We start from the raw sequence: 21,022 nt of genomic DNA on the forward strand, positions 1-21,022 counted from the left end.
TTTGGATATTGTCCTGCTGCCATACCAAAAAAAATATTTATAAGCTCATGAGAAAGAAAAAACAAAAGAGCTGTAACAAATTTACCGCACACTAGCAAATTACCCATCTGATGTTGACGCAAACTAATCTGAACAGCCACACACACCAGCAGTAGGACGTTTGCCTGCAACTTTTAGCATTTAAACCAGCAGTCAGGACCCTCCACTTTTGGGTTAAAGACAAACTTGAGGGGTTTTGTGAAATCTGACTTTAAAATGTTATTTTTGAATTGAGTCATTTTATGGTCTTAAAGGTGGAGTCAGTGATTCTGATTCTATACACTTTTGGTCAAATTCAGCCGGGATCTCCTCGTGGTCAGCTAGCTGTCCATTCTGTCAACCATCTTTCTCCAGAATTGCTGACTCCTCCTTTAAAGGGATAGTTTGGGTTTTTTAAAGTTTGGTTGTTAAGAGTTCTAATCCATAGTCATTGTATTTAATGTCAGCTGGCACGCTCCCAGTTTGGAGAAGCAGAATGGAGTTGACATGGAAGCGAAGCAATGTACTGCTGTGGACACATCTAAGCCACCTATAAAAAAAAAAAATGCATCAGTTTAAGCGTATGCTACATTAAGAGGAATTTTCAACGCTTTACCTGTCTGTCAGAAAGACCGCTTTGACAGGAAAGTTGTTACTGACTTCAGTTCCCCATCTGTAGTTTCATCCATGCAACCATTGAGACTCCAATGAGGAAAAACAGTCATTTTAAGTCGCTGACGGGAGCTGCAGGTCTACTGCTGCTCTTTTCGTTAGTTTGTGTTATTGTGTCTCTCTGGTGAATTGGATCAAACTCTTTTAAATTCCAAAGTCACACAATTAAACAAACAAAATAACTGTTCAAGGCAGCAGTAGATCAGCAGCTCCTGTGTTCAACGATGTTAAATCAGTCTGAATCAGTCTAAATCGAGTCTGGCTTTGAAGAGAGCATTTAAAATAGTCTCAACATAGCATACACTTGCTATTCATTTTTTTGTTTTACATTGGACTTTTTTTTTAGATGACTCGGGTACATTTTGTCGCTGACCCCTCCACAGCAGTAGACTGCTTAGCTTGCATGTCGGACTCCAGCCTGCTAGTCCAAACAGTTGACTGACATCTACTGTATGTAACAGACTATGGATACGATTGTCTTACAACCGCCTCTTAATTATCCTTTTAAGGCCTCTTACAGTGTTCAAATGAGTAAAAATCACAATTTCCAACACATGATGAGTGATCCCTTTAAAAAGGGTCACACGTGAGCCATCCAGACATAATCCGCGGTTACTTAATCTGTTAACATCAGAGACGTGACTCAACACATGTAAGACATGAACGTTTTTAAATCCACTGTGTGTTTTTCATAACAACTTCCTGTTAGTATATAAATCACCTCAGGCATCTTTGCTGAGTCACTTCCTCCTGGATCAGGTTGCTTATTTTCATTTGTCGCAGTGTCACCCTAAGGCTCTCGGTCAGCTCATTATGTGTGTGTGAGCTGTAGTGTATGGGCACGTGTGTGGAGGGAATTGCACAGCCAACACCGCAGTGTGTACCAGCATGTGAATGTGCTCACTGAGTTAATCTGTACAGTGCTGTTTGTTGGAGGGTTATCACGTACACAATTTTAATTCATTCTGAGTAAAATCCTACGTCTTTAAACATAGACTCCTGTGTGAGAGAAGAGGAGGAGTGGAGGTGTGTTGAGCTCACCGCTCTAGTTTGTTCATCCTTCTTTAATCAATCGAGCTCTACTCATCTAAATCCTGATTGCCTGCCGCTCACGGCTTCCTTCGTGTCCGCTCCTCCTCCTCCATCCCTCCTTACAGGCCTTTGTTACTCCATCATTCCATCTTGTCTGGGTCTATATTGTCCAGGTCGATATCAGGCGAGGTCACACAGCACATGCACACTTTTTGGGTGTACAGAGAGATCTCATCTACGGCGACAGAAAAAAAAAGAAAATCAAGGGTTGCAATCTAGAGATCATCTTTGAAAGCAGAGTGAGCATACAGTGTTCTAAAACAGCCTAAAGCATTACCGGGCTTAACCCTTTAAAACCTAAATAAACTGACTTGATTTCTTGGGAAGAAGGCAATGAGCAATTTAAAAAGAAATGGCAAACATTGGCAAGAAATGAATAAAAAGATGCAAGAAAATAATCTAAAAATAAGAAAAAAAAAATTTATATATATATCAAGAAATTAGTAAAATAATTTTAAAAAGTAAAAAAAAAAAACTGATGTTCAAAATAATATAGATCTGTTTTTTCTGTAAAATGTTTTTAAATGTATAATTACAAGAAATGTAGTTTTATGGATATTTTTAATAATACCACCCCATTTCTTTTCACTTCCAAGTTTTTGCAATTTTCAGGACCAAGTTGCAGCCTATGTTTTCTACACATTTTGGTAAGAAATCAAACCAATTTTCTTAGGCCTCACAAGTTTAAAAGCTTGTGAAAAAGGTGTCTGGACGCAGCACAAGAAAATTGATGTCAATCCAGGTGTTAAAGGGTTAAACTGTTTTGCACGGTCAATATTATTAGAAGAGGATATTCTTCAGCTGCAGAGGCCTTTACACAGGGCTCATAGAGACACTACAAAAATGAAATGCAAAGACATTCAAGTACTTTTTCAAGCATGTTTTTTACATTTTCAACGACTTCACTTGAAGCAAATAATTAATTTACAAACACATTTTCATTGCACATTATTACTCACTGGATCAATGTCTTGCTTTTTAGTAAATTCTTCTTTCTGATCGTGGCACAGGAGAACTTCTTTCTAAAAATCACATTCTCTTAAATACTCATTTTCCCCAGTATCGACTCTATCAATACTTCTTCCTCGCTCTCTTCCCTCCAGCAGCGACCTGACACACAATGCTGCAGTGTGCTGCAGTCTTGTCTTGTCTCACTCACAGTGCTGTCTTTTCTTCACTCTTCTCATTCATTCCAGTTGCATACAGGCTTTTGCAGCACGGTTTTGTTTTGTGTTTTACTTGAACTTTTCAGAGGCTTTTGGACATTTGCGCTACCACAGGAAGAATATTGTTTTTATTAATGTAAAAACATTCATGTTTAGTTCAGTCATTCTGTTGTTTTCTGCAACTAACAAAGGAAGATAAAGTTGTTTGTTGTCATGTTATAGCCTTGTGATATTTATCTTTCCATGAAACTCTAGCATGCCCTCGACAATTTTTTTCCCCCAGTGGTGTCAAAAATTTTATTGAATGTCAATATTTTTCAAGCTAGAGTATCGAAATTAGATATTACAATATTGTGATAACACAACTCTCATGTGCTTCAAAGATATTCCAATCCAGAGAAAGTTTCAGAGCAAGAGCATCAACGTAACCCCAGAAACTCACTACAACCGAACTCCTGTCAGTTGTCCACACCTACCAACCGTCTGCACGTGGCACAAACGAAGAGGGAGAGAACATAACATACTTGCCTGATCAAAACAACTGTCAACTCATTACAAAAAGGAATAAACGTTATGATGAAACTGAAAATCATCTTTAAAAAACAACCCTTGGAAAGTAGCACAATAAAACGATGCCAGCTAGAACTTAAATTTCCAGTAGAGCTATTACATTGGCGCGCTGCTGAAGGTTTTAACAGTGAAGTGAAGTAAAAATAAACTTTTGTGTTGGGCAGGACATAAAGGCAAGGAAGAAAGATGAGATCAGAATTTTTTTTACAAAAAAGCTTAAATTATGACGACTTGATGAAAAAAAACTTTGGTCAAAATTTGTTGTGTTTTGTGTTTTATTTGAATTTCAGTGACTTTTTATGCACTTTATTAAAAAAGGGGCTATTTTCAAAGCATTTTTCCCCTCAAAATTCAAGCACTTCAAGCACCTTGTGTGAACTGTGTTTACAGTTTGAGGGCTCTACATTACACTGAACTTTGATACACTAATCTCAATCACTCTTCAGCTCTTAACACTAAGACACAGAGTTTTTACATGTGCCTATGGTAGTTGGTCTATATGCAATTTACAGTGTGACTAGTAAGCTACTTTGAGAGGTTATCCATAATAACATCACACGGCCACATTCATCCACATGGAAATTTCACAGCTAAAGTCGCAGAACCGTGAAAGTTATTAATCAGCCAGCAGATATCGGCAGATATTTGCATGTTGCAGATGAATCTGTGTGACGTTCAGCCGATAAATAAGAATTGGGAAATGTGTTACCATTAAATGGTCTATCCAGCGGAGAGAACTGACAGGTAGATTTTTCAACAGTTAAATATTGTATGCTCATTGCATACAACATTACAACATGAAAGCTGAAGATTCGAATCATTAGTCAGAGACCCTCAGTCGACTGAGATTGCTTCAAGTTTAGCAGTCTTTTTTTCTGTCTTTTTTTTTGCTAGTCAGAATTCTATGCAGTGTATTTCTGAGGACGTATTAGTTTAACATTATGCTGTATATCATAATCTGATTTTTTTAAAATATTGACATCTTTGGTGTTTCAAAGGATCAGGTCAGATTCACCAAAGTCACACAATAACAAACAAACTAATGGATCAACGCAATGGTAGACCAGCAACTCCCAGGTTCTATGAGGCAATATTAATTTTTTTGTCAATGGAGTCTGGTGGTTTTGATGAGAGCATAGATAACGACCTAGGTTCCCTGTCAAAAAGGGCTGTTTGGCGGCAAGAGGTGAAAATATTCACCATACAGTGGTGAAAATATTCTTAATATAGCATACACTTTAAGTGATACTGATCTTTTTTGGAGGTTAAAGTATGCTTTGCTGCTGCCTCCATCCACAGCAGTACTCTGCTTTACTTCCGAGGCTGAGCTACTGTATGTAACACTGACTATGGCTGGGCAATTAATGCAAAACCCCCTGAAAAAATCCACACTACCTTTTTAATGTCAGCGTTACATTCGTACAAAAACACTAATTTCTTGTTGAAAGAGAGGGTGCACCTTTTAAATGCAAAGAAAAGTCAACCTCTGACCCTTCAGTCAGCAGCTCAGAGGATCAACCTTCCATGTTTTCTCAGACATTTTGGTGCAGCATCTATTGGTATGCAAATCTCTAAAATCTCAATTTCAAAGTGAAAAGAAAAAATGTTTTGAAAAGCAGCTGAAGATTATCCCAGAACAAACAGAACTGCCACTGTGACATGCGCGACAGCATCAGGTGAAGCTTCTTACCGAGCATAACTTTGAGGAAGGCTGGTCTGGAGCTCGGCGGCAGGTGGATGCAAAGGAAGTAGACTGGTACACCAGACAGCGCCACAGCAATTCCCACCAGAGAGTTGATGGTGTCACTGTAGAGGGGAACCACTACCAGGAATATGCTGCACAAGCAGTAGACGATGGGGAAGAACAAAGAGAGCTGCAGGGACGGGAGAGAGGACAGGCAGAGGAGCATGACAAGGGAAAAAAAAAAAAGAGGGGGGGGGGGTGAATAGGGGTAGCAAAAGGTCAGGAAAAGAATAGCAGAGAAAATAAAAGTTGAAACAATTACAATGAGAAATATTATTACTTTAAACCAAATTTCTCTGATGATTTTAGCTCTAGCTCTCTTGAAATTGCTCAGCCAGAGCGCAGCACGGTCACTTTTACGGTTACTGAGAGAATCAAATAAACTGAGTGATCAAATTCAAAACATCATGGGCTATCATCATAACTCAAAGTCATTGATGAGCCTGCACAGGCATGCAATGGAGGTACTGTTGATGGGTAAACAACTGTAAGTAAAGGCCTAAAATACTTCAGAGAGATTAGATGGCACATTATCCATATGACTGTCAGTTTAGAGGACAGATGGCAGCTTTTTGTATTTTCTTATTGTTTGAGTCTGTCATTTACTGAGGGTTAAGGACTGTAAGTGACATGATGAGAAATCACCTGGATACCTAAAGGGTTTTAAGAGATGCCTTGATATGACACCTTTCGCCAAAGAGTGGCACTGTTTTCCCAGCACATATCTTTCTAACAGTGTGAAAGCAAAGGGAAAAACTGTATTATATTTTTCTATGTGTCTCTAGCCACTTCGGCTAGAAAGCTAGATATATGGTTTCTCAAAAGTTTTCATGCAAGCATGATATACAAATTTATCTGCATTACTTCTTTGGTCGGAGCTGCAAGCAGGGAATGTTCTGAGACCTACTGTATTCATAAAAAAATTGCAACCCAGAGCCAGGTGATTAAACAACACAGCTGCAAATGTGATTCAGAAGCTTCACTATGTCCAAGTTTACCACATAATAAACAACACTGACTATGTTTACATGCGCATAATATTCTGTTTTTTACCCTCGTTATGAAAAAGACAATATTCCTATAAACTGTTAGCATGGCTAATTCCACTAATAATCCTGTTTACACGCAGCCATATACACTATGATTTACATACCTTACTAACATACGCCGTCGTCAAAATATGTAAAAGTTGAAGAGTTTGTATCCTTTTCTCTTCTTTGCGTTACAATAGGACTTTTTTAAGTTATCCACAATTTCAGTCCTTCAACCACCTTCAAGACACAATATTTGCACCTGTCCAAAAATCTGTTAATATCCAAGACTTTCTTAATGTTTAAAAATAGTTGTGTTTCTGCCTCCCACCACGAAACGTGGGTGTTTCTTTTGGGCATGTATCTCCAATCCAACTTCTTCTCAAAATGTTGGCTAGTTGGTGTGTGTACAACGAATGAAGCTGACCATCAACATGCAAGAGGCTGTGTCTGGCAATCTTTAAATTAAAAATCACACTTGAAATGCAAATTATGAATGCACTGAATACATGCCTAAACCAAATAATATCTGCATATCCCACGTCTTGATTGGAAAACGCTTCATTCAGAAAAAAGGCCTAATTCAGGACATCCAAGCAAAATATGCTGTTTCTATGACCCGTATCAAATTCAGAATATTGTCATATTTGGAATAATAGTGGATTATTAGTGTGCATGTAAACATAATCATTGATGAGTTGTCAAAACTGCATTGCCACAGATGTGTCACTCAACATTTCTGAAGCTGCGTATTTTTCTTTGCCACTTTGTTCCTTATGTAAATTTCATGTCTCTGCATGTTACATACCACACTGATGTACAGAATCATGTGATCCTGGAAGGCAGAGTCTCTATGTTCCTTAAACATGCTCATCAATACTGGTGCTCTATCAATTTTTTACCTTAACTGGTCGGTGCAGATCAGGAGCTTTAAAGCGAAGGTAGATCTGGCTGGCTATTGACAGGCCGATGAACAACCAGTAGTTGAAACTGAAGTAGTTGATCAACTGGAAAACGTCAGGCACAGACAGGTAAAACAGAGACATTCCACCCTGAAGAGAGAAACAAAAAAAGAAACATTTTTTGAATGAAATAACAAGCAGGCATCGGGGAACAGGCATTAAGAGGTGATCAAAACAACGAAATACACAGTTTCATTTTACAACCAACAAAAATGTGTGGTACCAACATTGAAAAGCAGGGCAGGAATTGGGGTGTAACGCTTGATGTGGATCATGCACAGGAAATTAGGCAAATGGCCTTCTCTGGAACCAACAAAAAACAACCTGCAGGAGAAAAAAATGATGAAAACACATGACTACATTTGCTCACATTTGTCCTGACATTTCATAATTCAAAACATTACAGACAGAAACAGAAATAGCAGAGTAAATCTGTATTCAGGTGTGCTTGTATGTACTGACCTTGAGGCAGCAATGATGGAGGAGTTGAGGCCTCCATAACAGGAAATGGCCACAGACAAAGGAATTAGCCATCGAGCCCAGCCTAGCACCTCATCCGCAAATGTCTGTGGAGACATTCAACATAGTTTCTTAGCGCTCATATGAATTTACCGATAAGATCAGTAGCCCACAGTATTAAAACACAGGATTAGAGTGTTTGCAAATAACAGTAAAAACAGCTGCTTACTCTGATAATACATTTTTAAATCTTTAAAACACAACATTATTTTTAGGTCAAGTAATAATGTCACCCACGGTAAATGCATACTGACGTGTGACAACTATGAAAAATCAACTCCCCCACATGTAGCTGTAGGTAAGTATTGCGCCTAAACACACTCTACGTGTGAACATCTGTAACCTTTGCTTTTAATCTCCTAGTTATGACTTAAGGCAACAAATAAAGACAACTTTGTAACCAAAAGACTCTAATGCAACATCCCAGTGTGACACTTTAACAATATTACAAAAGAGGGTGAGGATGTCTTGTTCCTGACGCATCACTGGAACTCACCCTTGAGTGCAATTATGCGGTTATACAACAGTCACCGACAAAGTTAAAGATATAATCAAAATGCAATATTGTAGGGTGGTTTGCTCTAAAAATAGTTGGTAGTGTTATCTCTATTTCCATGGAAATATGTTGGGTCTGACAAATAACTTTTTCAATGTAAAGAAACCTCGCCTACTACTCCAGCAAGACACAGGCTAAAAAACATAGCAACAGAGATGATTCAGAGTCCCTGTTATTGTCAGCCAGCCAACTTGAGATAAAAGTAATGCTTTGTAGATATTATGGGATTTCACAAACTGAACAAATACCACAAACACAGAGGGAAACTGTCTTTCAATCTCAATCTTGTTGTAAGATATGTACACTATACAAAATAACCTTGTTGTAATCTACATCTGCAAACTTCACAGATATCACCGTCATCGACTCACCGACACAACTAATGTGATCCAAATATTTCCAATATTCCAACAGTTAATCTCAGAGCAAGAAGTCAAACCTTACTGAAAATCCAACATTTTTTACCCTCGTTATGAAAAAGACAATATTCCTATAAACTGTTTGCATGGCTACAGGTCGCAAAACTGTTTTCTCTCCAGCTTACAGCACAGAAGGGAGGCACACGTCTGTATTAACGGGGCAGTATTGCAGGAACCTGACAGCACCATAAATGACCGAAAGTTGATTTACATAAAATTATCCGCAAATCCAGTCATGAGAAAAATATTTTTTTGTGTCTCTTAGCTTCAGTTCAAGAAAGCACACAGTTAATCACTTGCGTACACATTATTAAACCATTAGAAAGAATACTCCAAGGTTTCCCAAGCCTTTATCTGTGGCGGCCTGTCATGATATCAGCATCTGGCACCACATATTGATTTTCAATTTTTGGCGCTGGGCTGTTATTTACGTGCACTGTTGTAATATACTGCATATACAATTCGGTTATTCATTGTGCCACACTCTCCGAGCGCAGAGCACTCTCTGGTTCCGGACAGAGCAACAGAACAACAGACGCAGCAAAATTAAAAATTAATCGTTCTTTGTGCTGGTTATAAAAATTTGATTTCATTCGTCTCTGCATGGGCATCTCCTATTATCCAACAATCTGATCAACTCTGATCTGGTCAATTATCAACCCCACAACTCAAGCTCAAAAAAGTGCTGCTGAGGACAAAAAACACTCAAAGAGTTGTACCTGTGCTCCATTCCCAGACCCACAATAAATGCCAAATTTAGAGAGGGGACAAATAATGATACAAAGGGACGGACACACACACACACACATATAGAAAAAAAAACCCTGCAAAGTTAACCTCAGCATCAGCTACCACCACATATAGATTGTAATTCTGTGGGAAACACTTTAAAATGATTATCAAATACCAGAACAGCTCTTCCTCCTCCAATGCACAAATCACATCATCAGCTTCCCCTTGTTCCTGTGTGGGGCGCTAACCTCTTTAGCTAAATGAGGTTCCTGTCATCATCTCGACTCCTATAGTCACAGATAACCAAAAGCGAGTACCGAACCAGAGACTAGTGCTGTGGCTGCCTGCCAGACTGAAAGAGATGACAGCAGAAAGACAGGAAGGAGAGATCAAAACCTGCTGCCCGAAAGAGGCTGAGCAGATGCTGTCAATTTGAATAAGTCCTGTAATGTACTAACAGAGTTTATTGACAGACATTAGTATGCAAGCGGTCAGACTGTCTGATTCACTTGCTGCTCATGTAAGCTTCTTCAGTGCACAAAAAGAACGCACTGAAATTACTCACCACAGCAACAGCTTCACTGCTGAGCACTCTGTCTGCATCCATGACGACGTAGTAAGCAATGTTGGTCAAGATGTAGATCACAGTGACTATGGGCATGGAAATAGCGATGGACAAGGGCAGATTCCTGAAGATGAGAAAAGTGTTATTTTTAATAACTCAAAGCTCTAAGTTGTGTCTTAAATATTTACTGAAGAGAGCTGAGGCAATCAATGGCACTTGCCATAAAATCTTTAGCAGACCTCATACCTCTCTGGGTTTTTGATCTCCTCTGTGATGAAGTTGAGTGTGTCCCAGCCAGAGTAGGAATAGAGTGCTGCATAAAGAGCCAGGGCCATGTCACCGGGGTTCAGCTTAGAGCCTTGAAATGAATTCTCAAAGTTCTGGTCAAAACCTACACAACCAAAGGGTTAACAATAACATATCACCATCAGCCACATAATGCAGTCTCCTCATAGAATAAATCTTCAGATCAGACAAATAAAATCTATCCAATTAAACAACAATGAGAAGCTTACATAAAACATCATCTTGCTGAGTCAAGATCTAAACCAATCAGTTATTAGATCAAGTTAGAGCCAGGCGTTTCCCATCATGCCCTGGGTCTTGCAGTTGATGAAAAGTAACTGTAGCACCAGGCTCTAAAAACGGCAGTCGCCTACATCTGGCAAGGTTGTAGTTGCTCGTCTGTTTATAAACAGACTTGTTATTGTGTTAATTACGTTGTCGTGATGTTTATTACTGATGAAAAATACGTTGCTTCAGCCCCGTGGTGCTGTCAGCACAGGCTGCTGATGTAGGTTACTTTTTAATTTGCCAGAACGTGTCATAATATTTACCTCTGTGCCATTTTGAAGGAACTGATACTGACTGATTTTCACCATTTACCTAATTCTGTTCACTGATTCAATGAAACTGATTTAATCATCAATATTGCAGTAGTGCTCCATCCCTTCACTTTCAGTACAGTCAGAGCAGTGGTAATGCAGAGTTTGGAGGATATCCTACCTTGTCCCAGCTTAATCAGGCCAGTAATGATGATGACAATGAGAGCTAGGACCTTGGCGACGGTGGAGATGACCTGAAGAATAGCACCCCATTTCACTTTCATACAGTTCACACAAGTCAGCAGACCTGACAGAGACAAAGAAGAAAACAGCAGTTAACCATTATAACCACTACAGAGTTTATATGAAATAGTGGAAACAAGCAAAGGAGTATCTGGAGCATGGATTTAAATTTAAAGTCAAATAATTTTGGCAGAAAATACTTATTGATTTAATTTCTATGATTTAAATTCGAATTCATTTCTATAATAAACTCAATGGAAAGAGGACATGGACATACAAATACACATTGAATCCCTGTGTATAAGTGGGATGGGGCTGTAAGAAAATTCATTTATCAACTTTAAAAACCTGCACCATTTAAGAGCACAGACTCCACCAATCCCCGGTTTTGTATCTAGGCCTTTAAGAACTGAGAAAAGACTTCCTCATTCAAGCTAGCTGGCAGATCGTCCTGTTAATCTGCTGAAACCATCACCGAGCTTGATGCCCTACTTGGTCACACAAGTCAGAGTTAACAAAAGGTTTTAGGTTGAACTGCTGTATTTACACGGCAGCAATTCCTCTTAAAAACCCTTTTTAAAGAGGCATAACAAAGCTTAAGGGTTGTCATTCACTAAGTGCAGCAGATTTAAGGCAGAGTTAAGAGGAAATCAACAGGTATTAAGTGTAGTTACACACATATCCCCCTAAGTGCAATGGAAACAAAGACTAATTAAATGCTGCATGCATGGTTTAACATCTATCAGAAGTGCTGCTACTAATAATAACTACAGTCTACAGGGACCATTTTGTCACACTGTGTTTACTTGAAATACATGCTTTCCCTTTCAACTATTGAGTGCATCACATTAATTCTTCCTCAAACATCAACAGTTTGCAAATAACTTAACAATGGTTGCATAGGAGGTTCACAGTAAATAAGGCTGTAACTGTAAACACAACAGTGCACAAGAGCAAGATGCAAAAGGATTGAGCAAACCATTTCTAATATGACACTTGAACAAATCAACTGTGATTGTTTTTTTCTAAACTTGCGGTTTTCATGACATCTTAAAACCAAGTGTAGTGGACTTGACAGTAATGTCACAGTCAACAGTGCAAATAAACATTTGCACTGCATCTACTTGGTGCCTTTGAAGTCTTTTGCTGTTGGTTAAAATTTCGTTTGAAGATGATATTTTGAACATGCCGTGTGAATAAAGAGAAGCTGTCTTAATTGTACTAAGACAAAGGTTCGTACCACAGTGGCATTCTTCTAACTACGGATACTCTAAATAACACTATAAACACGATTGTTAAGCATACACACACACACACGCACAGGTCACATGTGTCCTTTCACCAACAACCTAAAAAACATTCAGCAGCTTAAGTAGAGCATATTAGCGTGTTTAGTAAAAGGAGGGCCTTACATATGATGACAGCAGCGAGGAGACGGACGGCAGCATAGGGGGCTGTACAGGTGGGGTAGAAGGGCTGGACCAGGTAGGTGGAGAAGGTCAGAGCTATCACTGCCTGACAAGCTGGCTCAACTATCAACAACGACGTCCACAGGCTACAGAATTGATAAGTCTTAATTATGAGGCATAAATAACATATTACTGTAAAACTTTGGTAAAATAACAATGAATATTAGACTTCATATATCTCTACCACTGGGAAAATGGTCTTCCTATTTGGTAGATTTGAAATCAAGAAAATGGTGCACAATAAACGTTGAGCTTCTATTGTGTCATAAAATGAGTTAAAAGAATTATGTCTGCATGCAGAAAGAGCAAAACAACTACATACCGAATAAAAGCTAAGAAACCTCCGAAGGCCTCCAGGATGTAGGCATAGGAGGCTCCAGATTTACGGATGGTAGTACCCAGCTCAGCATAGCACAATGCTCCAAAAACAGAAAATACCCCTCCAATGGCCCATACTATCAAGGACAAGCCAAATGAGCCTGTGTACATAAGAACTCCCTGCAAGACAACAAATGAGAGCAGAAGATATCTGAGCATGTGCTGTATAACATATTATATTGAAAACAAAACAGCCGTAAAGCACATGAGGATTTAGATTACACATCGGAATTGTCTCGCCTCTGGTTTCCTACCTAACCTGTTTGGTTAGGTAGACAAACAGACAAACTTTTGCTTTACTCATTATACTTCATTCATTCTTAACAGAGTTTGAATAATAGTTATAAATAGTATTATAGTCTTAATAGTATTTTACAATCAAAGAGGAAGTACGGATTTCTCATTTTGTCGATATGAAAATACATTTAAAATCACTGCGAATAACTCGATGGGCTAAAAAAGACTCTTACCTTAGGTGAGACAAAGATACCGGAGCCTATCATATTTCCCACAATGAGACAGACCCCATGCAGGAGGGAAATCTCCTGCTTCAGCCGCACATCGCTGCCCTGAGACGCTGAGTCTACCTCAGCAACCATTGTGAGGGATATAGAGCCTTCAGCCTCAGCTCAGAAGAGGTAACAGGGAAGTAACGGAGAGTGATAAAGAGGGCAGAGTGATTCCCAGCAGCACCAGGAACTGAGGCAAAAGACTGAGATAAAATGCAGGGATGTGTAACTAAGACAAGAGAAAGGGAGGTGGAAGTATCACTGGAAGGCTGAGACTCTCCCAATATTAATCAGCCATGGTTGAATCTGATGAGTAATTCTCCTTTGGGATAATCTGTAAGAGAGAAAGGAAACACAGTGTCGCAAAGTCATTTACATATCTCTGTAGTTTTGCTTAAGCTTAGTAAGACAGGGTTTCCCACACATTCATTTATTTTTGACAGCCTGCCGCAGTCAAAACGCGGCGCCATGTCTTGATTTTGAAGTTTCGGAGTTTAACCATTCATTAGAAGGGCGATTAGAATACATATATACATACTGTTCAGTTATGCAGTGCACTTACCCCTCGGAGTGCAGAGCATACTGTGGGCACAGGCGGAGCATCAGAACGCCATGTGCAGTGAAACTGAAACTAAATCATCAATTCTGCTCGGTCTAAAAGTTTGCTTCCACCTTCCTCTACAGCAGCTCCTCCTCTCATGCAACTATATGATCTGATCAGCTCTGACCTGACCACAGATCAAAAACAATATATTTTTCCAGTGATACAACTGGTCAGTAGTTTTGGTATTGACAGGTTGTGATCTGGGGTCTCATTTATAAAACTCTGCGGAGAGTCCAAAATATACAGTACAAAATATTTAAGTATGAATGCATAAAGGTATAATCTGATTTCTAAAACTGTGTCCACTTGCATACAATTTCATTTTAGAAATCCCAAACTAACTTAGAATTTTGCACATGTGGATGAGCCTCTCCTCTACATGCCCATTTTCAACCATAAATTGTCAATGCAAAGCACTGCATGAATATTAATGAGCCTGCTGATCCATGGTTCAGTGAATCATGGCAACAACCCAGAGAAAGAAATGTTTTCTGTTACAGAAATCAAGATCCTTCTGGGTGAGGTGGAGGTTAGAAAGCACATATTGTTTGATGGCCACAGCAGCGGGGTCACAAGCCAAAACAAGAGCCGGAAGTAGAAAGTTGTTGCTGCTGCAATTAATGCAGTGCGTTCATCAAACAGGACAGTACCTGAAATTACAAATAGTGATCAGAATTTAAGTATAATAATACTCCACTGTCTTTGCTTATTTATACAACCAATGTGCAGGTGGTATAGATGTGCCATGTGAGCTGGAGTGCGAGTGGCAGCTTTTGCGGTGTCTCTGCAGTGTGCTCTGGGTGCACACAGTCGTGTTGCCTGCAGCAATTTTACACACAAAAACTACACAAAGACCAAAATTGTACTTGGTGCACAGTATTAGAGGGATGTTACTGATATCTGTTGATGCTGTATTCTGTAATTCTTTAAAGCTGTTTGGCGTTATCTATGATCTCTACAACCGATGATGATAATTTCATCAGCATGCTTAGTTAACCTGGGCGTGGGGAAAAGGACTCGGTAAGTTTGTGCTTAAAATTTGGGAAAGGAAAGACGGACTTTCCTTAATCCTGCTACGTGCCACATCCTGGCATCATCCAGTATCTTAACTGCTGTGAACAATTCACTCCACAACTGACCACAAGTGTCAATGTCATACAGTCTGTTCTGTGCTCTGAGGGGGAATGTGATGGTGAGACAGCAGAGGAAATATCGAACAGAATTTGATTTGAGATTTGAGTTGGCTACTAATTTTACAAAAAAAGATGTTTGGATTTTTATGAAGTGGATCTATAAGTGACGTGTGTTATGAAGTGAAATTAAATGTGTCAGAGATATATCACATGTACTTCTCTCACATTTCATTTCTACAATTTGACTTCAAACTGGTGTATGCATATTTTAAGCCCTTTTTTGTGCAAATGTAATGGTTATAAATGGGGCCCCTGATCCTCTTAAGTTATCCTGCTCCAGAACCAGTTATGTTGTTTTCTTAAGAATGCGACCAAACAGCATAGACTTAAGTTACACCTGGCTGTGATCCAACTAAATGCCATCAAGGCCACTTTCAGATATGGTCTTCGACACTTGCAGGTACCTTTGCATGCATACATACATTAAACCATGGTGTACACCCTCATATCGCACCCACCACACATGCTCCTTCAATGTTTGAAACACAAACACAGACACAATCACACTGTCTTCACAAAACACCCCCTGATGAATGGGAAACTAACAAAGACTGACAATACAGCCCCACAGAAACATTACTTTTTAACAGCTTACCAAACTGTGAAATGGGAGATAGATTTAACTGTGGACTCCAATTCAAAATGTTGATATCTGGTAAACACAATTCAAGAGATGTGATCACATTGCACATTAGAAAAGTGCATATTTTCTTCTAAATCTTCTGTAGACAACCGAAAATATTACAGAGGTATGCTGACATGTCTGGACGGTTACTATCAGTGTAAAGGGTGTAGCCAATACAGTAGGTTTCTAATATCAATGTACAATGGCCAATGGCCTTGTGCCATGTGCTAGAGAGAGTGGGGTGTTTTCACATCCAAACCATCTTTACTAAATTGAGGTTTGACAGGTCGTTGCATTGATACAGTGTCTCCAGAGCATAATCTGGCTCACTAAATCTAGTGCTTCAAAGTAAACTGCCTGAACAGTCACAGAGATGTGTTGGTGTACACACTGCAACCCCTCTCTGCTTTTCAAACAAACACATTCTTTCTGATTGAAAAGTTCAATTCTTGCTCTATTTTTCATAGCAAAGTATGATTGTGAAATATTCATCCAACATCCAACAATTTCTTAAGTGTTAGATGAGGATTTATTAAATCTAGATCAACACTCCTTGCCAAATTTTCAGGGAGATTAGATGTAGGGCTGGGCGACATGAAGAAAATCAAACATCACAATATCTTTGACCAAATGCATTGAAATCAACATTGTAGGGTTGGCTACTGGTGCTTTCTCAAAATATTTATGCAATTAGATTTAGGATGAGTAATTATCATAAACATGGATATAATGACTGTGTGAGTAAAGACAAATAATAGAGCAGCTAGAGCAGTCTGGTAAGTTTATAAAATTAAATCACTTAACTGAAATGCAGCCTTTAAAACCAGGGAGAGACAGCACGTTCAGTACTACCTTATCCAAAATCTAGGATGGTACTTACTAGTCTCACATGACAATGAGAATAAAACATTGACATGGGCCTGATTTGATCAACTTTGAAATGCCCCAGTTTCAGTCATTCAGTGACACAAGTACTTAGGTGAGATTGCTTTTCCGTGTTTTATGTTATTTTGGACAGATGGTAAGGCTTCAGCAGAACTTGAATTTAAAGCAACTGACTTGATGCCAAACACTATAAAAGAACACAGTCGTAATGAGTCTGTGAAGGACAAGCGCCATGTGTCCCTTTACTTGACCGATGCGGTAGCATCTGCTCTGCATGCTTAAGGCAATATGGCTGCTGCATATAAGTGTGCTCACAAGCTAAAAAAGGTCGTCTCTGTGGAGGAAATGAATACATCCACAGTTTTCTAACCGCCGTGATCAAAAGAAGACCACGTGGATACGTTCATCAAACTGTTACTAAGCTACCGAACTTCACTGAAAACGCTATCGTCTATTAAACATAAAGTAAACAGCCACCTCTCACATGTCACAGCAAAGTTTAAAAACTATACAAACTACAGTCGGACTGCAGACAGGATGAGGATTGTGAAACGTGAACTACACACACTGTGTCTCGTCGTTAATTTAATCCAAAATTTCACTAAAAACACTTACCACTCTAGCTTTGCCAAAGTGGTTCACTGTAAACAAAACACCCAGTCATGTTATTCCGCTCTACAAAACCAAAAACACCGCTTGTTGTTAATGATTAGTGTCGGAAGAATGGGTAGCCTTGTTAGCACTGGCCCGATAACACGTTGAAAATAGGATAACTTTAGCGAGGGAACAATTAAACCGTGTTACGTTACCGTTAATTCCCTAGCTAAAACTGGCATCCGTCTAAACAGTACCCATCTTAAACTTGCTTTGCTCTGTAACACACAGCTAACCGTGCAAGCTGAGTTGCTCTATTGATGCAGCGTACTTGATGCTAACGTTAGTTTATCATATATGGGCTATATGATTGTTAACGCTAGTCAGAGTGGAAACCCTTCGACTACACGCCATGTCTTAGCTCCGGGTAGAATTTAAAAGTGGAGATAATTCATATACCCATAAGTAAAATATCAAATAAACTAACCTTGGTCGTGCCGTCTTCCTTCGGATGGAACAAGCAAAAACTCATGTGCTCTGCTTCAGATTTGAGGGACCAACTTTAGCTAGTTAACGTCACTTCACAGGCAGGCAGCATCTGTAGCTAGTTCCTCCTCATCACCAACCGCTGAAAGGATGGTTGGAAACACCCACAGGAAGACCGCTGTGAGAGATAATTAAACAGCCGGTAAAAACACGAATGTTTGTCATATACCTTGTCTTTAAGCGATGACAGCAGTCACAGCATTGCCTCCATCGCTCAATGTACAGTAACGAACACGTCACGCGCACATACAGTAAATACCAGCGGGTGAGCGCATTGATCTGTGACTGAGCAGTGATGCGGTCATACAGCTGCAAGGGCAAAATAAATAAATCTGTTCAAAACGCACTTTCAGCATAGTAATCTCTTAAAGGGAAACACCACCTTAATTAATAACGGATAAATTATTTCGGTGCATGATTTGTTCTCTCTAAAAGCCAGAAAACAGAGAAGTAAGGGACTGTTCTTTACCTGTCAGAGGAGGGGCCTAGCTGGAGTGTGACTTTTTTTTTTTTTTTTTTATTTGAAACCTCCCTAAAATATAAAGATTTTTTTCTTTCTGGGGAAAATGCACCCCCCCCTTACCACGACTTAGTTCTTAGATTTTACAAATTTACCCTTTTATGTATGGAAGTGAAAAATGTATGATGAAATTCTTATCACCCCCCACAAGGTAATTAATTATCAGTCCCTAAGTCGTAAACATGCAATTTCATCATATATAAAGCGTGGAGCTGCTCCATGGTTTTTACTTCGGTTATGCATTACCCATCACCTTCTATTGATGATGCATCCTTGATTACAATGGTCTTTTGGTGGAAAAGATGTATCTGTGTCATCTATGCCATCTTTCCCAACTGATTGTCAATGAAGCAGTACTATATACTTAATGGCATCACACATTTGGGTTTTAGCACTTTAATTTTTTGATTTCAGAGAGAGCTGTTCTCATCAGACTGTCTTAGACCATAGGAATAACATGTTTTAATTTTTAAAATTGGCATAGTTCCCCATTAAGTCATTTTTATGTTATGCTCATAAGCCTATTTGTAGCCTATTTGTTCTTTTACTTTCATTTTTTATTATTCACTTAAATTGCATCCTGTTTATTAGTTTTCAGTTGTCTTTTACAAAGCTTTTTTTGTTTGTTTTGAAAAGCTTCTTTTTCTTCTTGTACCTCAAATATTTTTTATGTGCCTGCTGGTGTTCATAGCATATCCACAGCATCATTACAAACCACAACTAGAAATTCTGCTCTGGTTAATCAGTAATCATTCATAAGGTCATACTCTTGACTTCTATGCATCGTTTTAAATAAACAGTACTAACTGCTTTGTTATCTTTGCAAACACACGCCTTTTGATAAGGAACATGCCGTTGGAGCTGAACCGTGGTGGTGCTTTAAATTGCAGTCTATCATGCATAGATTCAATTTTTTGAAAAGAAAAAAAAAACTAGCACATATATGCCACTAAGTGTAAAAACCTATGAATTAAAGTGTCTTGCTGAATGTCTGTCTCAATGGACCTTGAATGATTGCTGCGTGCTGTTTTCCTTCAAGCTCATTTAACCTGAGATCTGCTGCCATCTAGTGATTGCTGTTTTAATGGTTCCACCCACTTATTTGGTAGGTCATGATTTGACCATCAGCATTTTCTGCAGCTACGAAGAGGTGCTAACTGCTATGATTTTGCCTTTTGACTGTTTGCATAGATTAGTCTATAAGGGATGTTTTAGGCTGTGTGTGTCACCATAAAGTCTGTATGAAAATTCAGCTTTAGCCTGATTCTCCCTGCATGGCGTCACTTGGCTGGCGGGACCTCAAATCAAAAATTTATATTGTGATCATTTTTTTGTGAAGTATGCAAAATCTAAATTTAATCCTGTCAAGAGTCAGTCCTCACCTTTCAGCACCACGGACAGAGACGGTGGCTGCTCATCACCACAGAAACAAAGAGGAAACACCCACACTGCTGAGGGCCTGAACTCTCCAACACAACGGGACATTGGATTTGTCAGGCCTTTGGCGAAGAGAGGCGCGTCAAGGGAGTGTGGTGGCTAATACGCTCTAGAAGGCACATAAACGCTCATTACTGACCCACCGTCAAGCCAATCAGATTGTATGTTTACACTTCCTGTCCTTAATTTCACAATACAGCCCTTAAAATATGGTGCATTGTAATGTGACGTTTAGGAGGTGTTTTGGGGACTGACAGTTTATTGGATGACTTAATGCATCAGACACCACAACACAGAACAGTGCTATTTAAATATTGGAAAATCCAGCTGAACATGCATAAGTGCATGCTTGATGTGTCTTATGGCAGGCTATTAGATGTAAACAAACCTATATTTAAATGGCACTTTAAATCAAAAAAGAAAGTGTTTAAAAAATAATAGCAAGAATATTTTAATCAAATCAAATCAAATCAAATAGAGATTGTTAGAGATAAAAAATGGGATTCAACTTCAACAAATTTGTCTGATTAAGATCGAGACAGGCTTTAATTAAGAGGGCTCAAACTGTTTGCCCACTGCTCAATATTCTACATATTCACTTTTGCTTTTTACTATATAAAAAAAATAATGTGCAAAAAATATAAAAGGATTTTTTTTTTCTTTCAAATAAAAGGAAAGCAACATAAAAGAGCAACAGCAATAGGGAAAATAGTAAATACAATTAAAGGGATATAATTAAACATGGTACTATATCTAAAAATAAAAACTTAAAAAACAGTAGTTTAAATGCATAAAGTGAATCAGTATTTTTTTTAATTGTACAAGTAAATATTGTGGAAGATGTAAAATAAATAATGAACAAATAAACGTCAAAATAAAAGAAAATGTTCACTTATTCTTTTATATTTTGTTGTCTTTGTATTTCCAATTTGTTTCTTCTTGTATATAATATTCTATTTGATTTCATACTTTTATTTTATTTTTGACCCTTTGACTCAATAGTAAAAATTAATTATGAAAAGAACTGCAGATTTATTTTCAGCCAGTTGATTAACTGACTCATCGTTCAGTTTAACATTATATTGGGATAGGTAAAGATCGTATCATCGACATGAAACTGTGTTAATCCACGACACGTTTGTGTCTTTT

At 38.6% G+C, this 21,022-nt stretch overlaps 1 protein-coding gene across 4 annotated transcripts; it reads right to left on the minus strand.

The window, feature by feature from the left end:
* Positions 1–1,076: 1,076 nt before the first annotated feature.
* Positions 1,077–18,147, minus strand: si:dkeyp-120h9.1 (Y+L amino acid transporter 2-like). Of its 4 annotated transcripts, XM_042505909.1 has the most exons (13): positions 17,858–18,030; positions 17,392–17,417; positions 13,431–13,803; positions 12,905–13,080; positions 12,526–12,668; positions 11,052–11,177; positions 10,293–10,437; positions 10,047–10,170; positions 7,718–7,821; positions 7,483–7,579; positions 7,196–7,345; positions 5,209–5,392; positions 1,077–1,957 (listed from the first exon to the last, which is right to left on the minus strand). In XM_042505909.1, exons 3-13 carry the CDS (start codon positions 13,557–13,559, stop codon positions 1,863–1,865), a joined length of 1,473 nt encoding a protein of 490 aa, XP_042361843.1. In that variant the 5' UTR covers positions 13,560–13,803; positions 17,392–17,417; positions 17,858–18,030; the 3' UTR covers positions 1,077–1,862. The 4 variants fall into 4 exon arrangements, with proteins under 4 accessions (XP_042361843.1, XP_042361845.1, XP_042361842.1 ...); XM_042505911.1 differs by lacking the exons at positions 17,392–17,417; positions 17,858–18,030 and adding an exon at positions 18,086–18,147; XM_042505908.1 differs by lacking the exon at positions 17,392–17,417.
* Between the last annotated feature and the right edge of the window lie 2,875 nt (positions 18,148–21,022).

Source organism: Plectropomus leopardus, chromosome 18 (genome assembly GCF_008729295.1).
Source record: "Plectropomus leopardus isolate mb chromosome 18, YSFRI_Pleo_2.0, whole genome shotgun sequence".
NCBI lineage: Eukaryota > Metazoa > Chordata > Actinopteri > Perciformes > Serranidae > Plectropomus > Plectropomus leopardus.

Bases quoted from the DNA above. Each gene is read 5' to 3' on its own strand.
- si:dkeyp-120h9.1 (XM_042505911.1), bottom strand. From the start codon at position 13,559: ATGGTTGCTGAGGTAGACTCAGCGTCTCAGGGCAGCGATGTGCGGCTG. The intron at 7,580-7,717 runs GTCAGTACATAC...TTTCTCCTGCAG, and splicing joins TCCATCATTGCTGCCTCAAG to GTTGTTTTTTGTTGGTTCCA. The intron at 5,393-7,195 runs GTAAAAAATTGA...CCGTCCCTGCAG, and splicing joins ATCTGCACCGACCAGTTAAG to CTCTCTTTGTTCTTCCCCAT.